The sequence below is a fragment of the Diprion similis genome, chromosome 4 (assembly GCF_021155765.1).
Source record: "Diprion similis isolate iyDipSimi1 chromosome 4, iyDipSimi1.1, whole genome shotgun sequence".
In the NCBI taxonomy this organism is placed as follows: domain Eukaryota; kingdom Metazoa; phylum Arthropoda; class Insecta; order Hymenoptera; family Diprionidae; genus Diprion; species Diprion similis.
The window spans coordinates 17,810,530-17,819,261 of NC_060108.1; the positions used below are offsets into that span (position 1 = coordinate 17,810,530).

Here is an 8,732-nt window from a genome sequence, read left to right on the forward strand (position 1 = left end):
GATTAACCGCGAGGCTCGGGTATAAATTTATCACAACCGATTCGAAGAAAATTAATTCGCAAACATAATGGACTTTGATTAATCGAAATTGGACTAGCGATATACATTCGGCACTGAAATTATGGTGCGGTAGTACGATTGAGCCGGAATTCGTGAATTTCGACATATTTCTTCTTTTTTTTTTTTTGCTGTATTTCAGAATTGGTAATTAAATTTTACTCAATTGATTTCAGTCACAGCTTTTGAACCTCGGTCTTCTCATTCCTTCTCTCAACGCTACACGCTGAATCGTTTATTCCGTCTTCTCCTGTGACATCGATAATTCAGTATTCCTTTCTTACGCTACTAAGGAAGGGACGACTTTCATAATTCTCTGAATTATGCATAACAGGGACTTTCGCGACACCCGGTATATTGAATGAATCTAATTTAATGACAAAGTCCGGACATGTATGAGAAAGGCCCGTTAGTCACTTAGTGTCTTTGGAGTTTAACCATGTAGTGAATTGAAAATTGACCCAGTACTGCGATAATTTGCACATAGCGGTTTTGTCCTCACTGTATAATGCGAAGGGGAGTAATGCATTAAATGTATTTCGCGTAATGCATTAAACGATGCTTAAATACCTATAACATTATTCCTATACATATATTCATCGAAACCGAAGTGCCTACAGCGTTGATTGAACAAAATTTCAATCTATCGAACGTTTAGCCGCAGATCGTCCGTATATCGCGATATTCTGCACGATAAATCACGTATTTTCGATTTATTGCCTGGCGGATCGATGGGTCCATTCATTTTACTGTATTCACCGGTTGCTCGAAGCTTTTTTAAAGACCACCATACAAACGCACATGAGCAACGGTCTGCATTGCACTGGTTTAGTACCTGCTATAAATAAGTATAAGTATGATATAGAAACCTGTTTGCAAAAATCGGACACACCGAGAACGCGCACCTGTTGTATGTACAAGAATTGCACGAAGCCCAGAGTCGATAGTTGTTCACCCTCGCCTGCTAATTAGTGTGTCAAACAATCGTCTCCTCTTAACAAAGCGTTATTCGTTATTCTACAATTCGGCAAATTAATTCACAGTTTATCAAATTATTGGAATTCATTATTACCCGCGTAGAACGTAACACGTATCACCCATCGCTGAACTCTGGTTCGTGTGTAAACATGAAATTCGTCGAAATGCAAAAATTTCTCATCCTAATCAACGCGTTGTATTTTCATATTTTTTATTTTAATTAAAATAAATTATCGAGTAACAACAACGTTCTGCAAAATTGAGTAGAAAAAAATCAGAACAAAAATAGATTTACCAAGAAGAAGAGGAAGCGTCGACCCATCATCAAGCCACTGATACGCCCGTCAATTAGTTACCTGCCCACCCGCGTAATGCAAGTCCACTTATAAATCATAATTTTTCTTTACTCCAAGTATAATATATTTACGAGGCTCTCCCGGCCGGCTTCACTTCGCTTAGAATGAAGTATGGGATTCGTTTGATAAATGAGAAAGGTTCTTTTAATTTTACACAAAATGAGCAAATATCAAAGCGTTCGAAATTTATTCCATAAATCAACGGAAGATTTATTGACGACATATATATAATAGGGATAATTATTTCTTATAATATGGTTCCATGTATATACACTGGTCCGTGAAATTGACGAGTATTTGAAAGTGTTCGAGAGTACAAAAAATCTTTTTTTTTTTTATTATTATTCCGATAATGCGACAACGTAAAAAAATCAAAGTATTACTTAATTACGTGTATAATATATTGTAGATATGTAATTTCTATCTTAAAAGACCATGTACAATATATAACAATAACAAATTATTTTGCGTGTAATATATAACACGGTGATCGATCAATCTTAGCTGTGCTTTCCTACGGTTATTCCCTTCCCATCTAACCACGACGACTCTATGGTTGACACGTTGCGTAAAAAGCATCTTCCGGTTGCCACGACTTCCGTGAAAAGCACCAACCCCGGTTTAGAGCCGTGCAGTACCGAGGAAGGATGAATAGCGACTGGTTGTCTTGTGGAAACCTTGAACAATGCATTAGAAGTAAGTAAGACGGTGAAGCGGAAGAGCTTCATTAATTCAATAATTATGGTAATAATTGCACGTAATTTAGTGATCAAGGTCCGCAAAGAGAAGGATAATTCAACTCGCGGAACACGTGAATCAATTCGTACAAATTTGTTTTACGTGCAGGAAAAAAAATATCGAAAAATCGAGTTAACGTTCTATTCACTTGTTTCACTCTTTGCTCAAAAAGAAAAAAAAAACTTATGAGAAATTCGAGAACGAAAAGAAGTTTTCTCGGGTTATTTCACCTTTTTGATCCCCCCACGTTACTTTCCGTGATCCAAAACTTTCCCTATTATAGGTTTTGCACTAGACAGATTCCATGCATAGTTCCAAAGAGTGACTGTGGCGAGCAGTATTCACTCAAAATTGAACTCTCTTGATTACATTTTCCGTGTCGAGACCAAGCAAAATATGTTTGGAATTTTAATCGTACAGCTAGGCAAAACGACAACTTTGACACCGCACAGATCCCGGAGAAAAATCTACGAGAGTAAGCCGCGTTTGTTACATGCAACAACTTTTGAGCGATTTAGAAAATGAAAAAACGCGGACTACTTCTTCCCCTTTTTTCCTCACCGTAACGTAAGTCTGATCCCTTTGCAATTCGGCGAGATTATCGAAGAGCCCTTCAAGCAGCGCCTTCCTCAAGTACTCGGTCGAGGATCCGCAGCTCGATTTTTCCAAATTTGCTCTCGCAGCGAGTGAGACCAACTGTTTGCGGACTTCAGTCGCGTACTCGAGGTTTCTGTGATGCAAAAAGTTGTCGTGACACCACAATTTCTTCTGGCTGGCGTTAGCGTACCCTTTGAAGACGTTGAGCAGCACCACATGATCCCCTTCCGGCGAGGCGAACCTTTGAACGAAATTTTTTATTCCTAAAGTGAAATGCGTTGCTTCTGCAAACAGTAATTACTCGGGAAATCAGACCTGGCTTTTGCAGCCGCGGCTTTCTCCCGTTTATTCGAAGGCTCGACGAAGACCGACTCTCCAGAGAGCAAGGCCACCACTGTGAGCGCTTCATCGAGACACTGGTGCTCGGCGGAGGCCAGAATAACCTTTGTAAAGCGTGGATCCAACGGGAACAGCGACATCGTTCTTCCCAGGGTGGTTAGCTGGGGCGGGGAGCCTGTAAGAGAACCCGCAGTGGATGATTGATGGTTGATTTATCTAACGCTGCTGCCTAGCCGACGAAAGGGGATCCGCCTTCCGGTGATTACGCGTAGGTCTTGAGCTTTGCAAAATCCCTTTCCTGGCGAACATCGTGACCGTCGCGATATATTCGAGGCTTTTTTAGATATAATTCTTGAGTCTCCAAAGTTAAAGTCACCGTCGTAGTGCAGGTCGCATAAGACGAAAAGAATTTCGAACGCAAACTGAGCGACGGAAAGATAAAGAAGCAACCTGAAATTCTTACCTTTGACGGCTTCCAATCTTTCAAGGCAAGAAACGGCTACGTCGATGGCTTCCTTGGGCGGTTTGTCCATGAAATCAAAGGTAGTTATGTCGATACCGATGGCGAGTAGTTGGAGGGCGATACCAGCGAGCGAACAACGCTGGATTTCTGGTATAGGCATCTCGCTCATCTTATCGAAATCACCTTTAGTGTAGGTTCGGTAACATTTGCCAGGCGCCTCTCGACCTGCTCGTCCTGTTCTCTGCCAGGCTTGAGCTTTCGCCACTTTCTCCACCCGCAGGACGTCCAATCCTGTCGCTGAATGATGGGTCCGCGCTTTGACCACCCCCGTGTCGACAACGTGCCGGATTCCTGCGGAAAAACGAAAGAGGGAATTTTTTTTTTCTTTTTACCACTTCACGACAATTCCGCAAAGCTGTCTCCTTTACACTCATTTTTTCCATTAAGGAAAACTTTTGCAACGAACCTCCGATTGTTACGGAAGTCTCCGCAACGTTGGTCGATAAAACTAGCTTCCGCATTCCAGGTGGGGAGGCTTTGAAAGCCTCTAATTGTTGATGAGTCGGCAGGGCCGAGTACAAAGGAAATACTTTCAAAGAGGGGTAGCCTTTGCCTTCCAATTGTTTGGCGGTTTGTCTCGCGACCGTTGACGCTGCCTCGATTTCCTCCTGTCCGGTCAGAAAGGCGAGGATGTCCTCGCTGAAATTATTATCGCGACTTACATTTCCGGCGTATACAATCCTACAACACGCATTTCATGTCCGTTTGACTCAGCCAGCTGACCTAAGTCCACGAACGATAAGTTTTGCAGCAGGTAAAAAGGATCTTGTAGATTTAATCTCGTAATTGGCTGCTTGAGTTCAAACGGAATGCCTTACGTGAATATAGCAATTACGAAAAGAGCAATCTCTTACTTTGCGGGGGTTTCGCGATGAATATGAAAGATGGTAACCAGAGCTGAGAAAACGTAGTCATCCTGCGGTTTCACCGAATGATGAATTTTCACCGGATGCTGACGTCCCTCCAAATACACAACGGGTGCCTGAAAGTATTTTGTGAACTTGTCGACGTCCATCGTTGCCGACATGACGATCAGCCTTAGGGGCGGCAAGGACTTCAATTTTCGTAACTTCTGAGCCCGTCTCGCAACCCCGAAAAGGACGTCGGTTTGCACCGATCGCTCGTGAGCCTCGTCCAATATCACTATTGAGTAATCCGAAAGAGTTTCGTCCGTCATTGCTTCGCGCACCATCATACCGTCGGTCAGGAATTTTATCCTCGTTTGGGCCGATGTTACGTCCTCAAATCTCACGCTGTATCCAACCAATTTCCCGGCTGCAACTCCCTGTTCCTGTGCCACTCGACGCGCCACGCTAACCGCAGCCACTCGTCGGGGCTGCGTTATTCCAATCCGACCCGAACCACCAGCTAAACCGGACGACAACAGTAGTTGTGGTATTTGCGTCGTTTTCCCGCTTCCCGTTTCTCCTATTATGATCAACGAGCTGTTCTTCTTGATTTCTAGCAACAGTCTTGAAAATTCGTCATCTTAGTTAGCGGTGAACTTAATTGATAATAATTGAATAACAGGAAGTCAACAGGAAATATCAAGGTGCTTGAATAAATTATGATTAATGAATTTTGTACATTCGTGACGGTAGAGTGAAACAAAGCAAGTTGGAAAATCAACGAAACAAGTCTTTGAAGCATACGGTATATTCCATACCAAATTTTTCGACACTTTTTTTTTTATGAATTGAAAATAGTATATTCAATATAGTAGACTTGCATTGAGAGATTTGAATTTCAGACCTGGATGTAAAAGAGTTTGTCACCCCTTTTTCTTTCGTCGATATAATATTTCTTGTCATTTCAGATATGACAAACGAATGTCAGGTTGAAAAAAAACTGATCACATGCCAAGTAATACTCTTCGCTGTGGAAAATAAGTTCAATTTGCTTGATAACATAGGTCAAATAAAATTACATTATATCTGTAAAAAAAATTAATTCTTCCACGCTTATAATTAGATTACTTACGGAGTTCGCTGTGTCGGCAGTAATCTTACAAGTAACTCGTCTATATATCAGCTAGAGTTACAGAACTCAATCATGTTCATAAACCAACTTGAATGATGTCGAAAAGTATGTTTGAAAGAACATAAATAAAATTTCTGAATGGAAAAAAATGCTCCAGAGAATTCAAGGGGTATCGGTAAATTGTAGATGGAAAATAATCAGAACCTCAACTGTAAACGGTGAAGAAGAATATGGTACCATAATACACGAGAGATATGAATAGAGATCGTATAATCTACAGTAGATCATAAAATTAAAAATAAACGAACATTCTAGAATTTATTGCTTCACAATAACATATCGTCGGCTGAGAACAACAACATCTTACGTTAGAATTTGGTTCAACAAAACCTTATCTCAGATTTTGGTTCAACTACACCCCATCTCAGAATTTCGTTCAAGAATGTCGTACGTTTTCGGAGATCACTCTGGACATACGATATTGTTTAACAAAATTCTGAAATGGGGTTTTGTTGAACCAAAATATGAGATGAGGTTTTCATGAACCAAATTCTGAGATAGGATATTATTGCTCTCAGCTGACGGTATAAACTATATCTACAGCTAATCTTACCAAATATTTACGGAAATGTGACCGGCAATCGGTGTGACGCCTGTTATGATACAAATAGCCGGTACATATGCGAGCTGGGATGCCTGTCCCCAGGCGCGCGCTCATCCATGTCACCGCACACAGGCGGTACGGACAGATTAGTTCACGGGATAATTGCGACGGTTACTTTACCGATGCCGTACTTAGCAACGCAGTACATAGCGAATGGACCAGAATGTATCTACAATCGCTGTTTCTTTCTAAGCCCGTTATTGACTGGATATCCCGTCGACGTGGCTCGGACAAGGCCACGATTGGGTGAATATCTCATAGATATTGCGTAAACAAGGACACGAATAGGCCCGTACTGCTATCTGTCTTTCTCTATTCGGCGGACACGTTTTGGACCTGCTCTTGAGTCCATTCTCTATTGTCGATGGGAAGAGAGAGTAGAAACCACGGTCTTGGGTATAGAGTCCGTGGTAGGAACAGAGCATATCCGAATGGCGGCCATCTTGCGTTGTGTGTATTTGCTTCCGAAAGTAAGATGTATACTAGATTCACCGCGAAGCTTAGAGCATATGTATGTGCTGTAAGCCGCAAAAAGAAGCCTGACTGTGAGAGCCCACGCTCGCATTTTTCGTATCCCCTATTTCGTAGCTTCCTCTGAGACAAAATAGGTTTTTGGAATTAATTTTCGAGGTGCATGGCCGGTAAACTCACATCGGTAACCGATTAACACTCTGTCGTATTTAGCATATCGTATACAATGGATATTTGTTATTTGTTCAGTTTCGAATACTGATCTCCATAAAGCTGTTCTGTAGCATTCATTGCAAATAATTTGTTGTGAGTGTGCATACAGCGAGCTATTAAACAAAAGGCGGGTATTGTTTTTACTGAATTTGGAAGGAAAAGTATTCACGCGCCCCTCAATGCTTTGCACCCAGTGTATAAAAAATTATCCGTGGTTTTCCCTCGTCGAGATTCTTTGTCCTACACTTCAGTCGAAAAAGTAGTGAAAATTGTGAAAAAAAACTTCTATTTATGCTGGAGTAAGAATTTGAAATTACAGTTGATTTCTGAGTTTCACGATCAGCTGTTTAAATTAGCCTTTGCCTTTCCAAACTAGACTGGTTTCGATGACTATCTTTGAAATGCGCGCTACAACACACAACCCAATGTGGCTGACTACTTCTTCCACTCTGAATATTTTTACCCGTGATTTTTACCCTCTTCCTACATCCATGTTGTGTATAATAGGACAAAAAAACGACAAACAGCATGGAAAAGTAAAGATGCAACGGCATGCGAGAAATAGAATGATGCTGGCAGTTCACGGTATAATTAATTTCCAAATGCTTCAAGATTAGAAATAATCGATACGACAGTTACAGCTTGGAAATGCGAAGTTTGTAATAACAAGAAATGTAAGACGGCATGGGCGTCACGTCCGTTGTATCGGACACGAGATTTTACTAACCTCTTCCTAAGCCTGTAAACAGGCAGGGATTTTCGTTGTTGTTGAAGACTGTTGATCTGCTGTAGGTTTGTTGACAACGTTAATGACGCTTGTTGCGAAGTCGTGGTGGAGTCCTCCTTTACCTTTGACGAGGTACCTTCCTGACTGTCTTCATTTTTACACTTTTTCGCGTTAGTATCACCAAACACAACGGTAGTTGGTCGTTTTGGTGCGAGTTTAGAAAAGCTCGAAGTCCCCATAACACTGTATTTTGAATCCATGTTATCATGGACCCCCATTTCGTAATGAAATTATCAAATCTTGACGAAATTGACGAATTTTCCAACCACAGGTAACGAGTCGAGACGCACGTGGTCACTCACAGCTGTTCGCTAATACGTCACGCCTGGATTCGTTGAGCACCGCTGACCTCGTAGCCAATAAAATACGCCCAGAGGTACTGAAGGTCAGGTCAGTATTTACTTGAATTTGGAATGCGAACTATTGAAACCTTAAATTATCAAAACAGCCGGAAATAATGACGAGTAGAACACTTGGTATTATGTTTGTCTGAATTTCGAGTATCTTCCTTTTTGTTTACGGTTATGAATGTTTGCTACGACTCCTGTGTTTTCTTTACTATTGTACTATACTTTTATTGCCTTATTGTTCAAAAAATGTTATTTTCTTATATCATTCGATGAAGATAATCGTACCAACATTTATGTATAATTTTAAGCAATTGCATTGACTCTGTAGTCTCACAATTTATAAATGTGGACTTCTCTTATTCCAGACCTGCGCTTAGTTAGTAGAAATTACAATAACAACTTGTTAGTGAACTCCAAAGTATATTCAGGGTTTCTGTACTTTTTGGAATCTGAAATTCCCTGAGTTTTCCAGGTATTCCATCCTGAAAATAGGATTTTTTCCAACACACAAACATTCAAAAAAAATATCCCATTGATTAATGACAATTTTTTTACACATTAATAATAATACCTTCAACATTACCTAGTAGTTCTTACTATCTGATTATTAATTTACGAACAACAACCTGCGATTGTCCGTAAGAGAAAAATCAAACAAGGTTTGGTATTAAGTGATGTA

General features: G+C 40.7%; 1 protein-coding gene across 1 annotated transcript; it reads right to left on the reverse strand.

Moving 5' to 3' along the window:
• Positions 1-1,561: 1,561 nt before the first annotated feature.
• LOC124406126 (ATP-dependent RNA helicase DHX33-like) lies at positions 1,562-8,024 on the reverse strand. Its single transcript, XM_046881514.1, has 7 exons — positions 7,644-8,024; positions 4,443-5,060; positions 3,995-4,227; positions 3,529-3,879; positions 3,042-3,240; positions 2,691-2,967; positions 1,562-2,068 (listed from the first exon to the last, which is right to left on the reverse strand). Exons 1-7 carry the CDS (start codon positions 7,919-7,921, stop codon positions 1,892-1,894), a joined length of 2,133 nt encoding a protein of 710 aa, XP_046737470.1. The 5' UTR covers positions 7,922-8,024; the 3' UTR covers positions 1,562-1,891.
• Between the last annotated feature and the right edge of the window lie 708 nt (positions 8,025-8,732).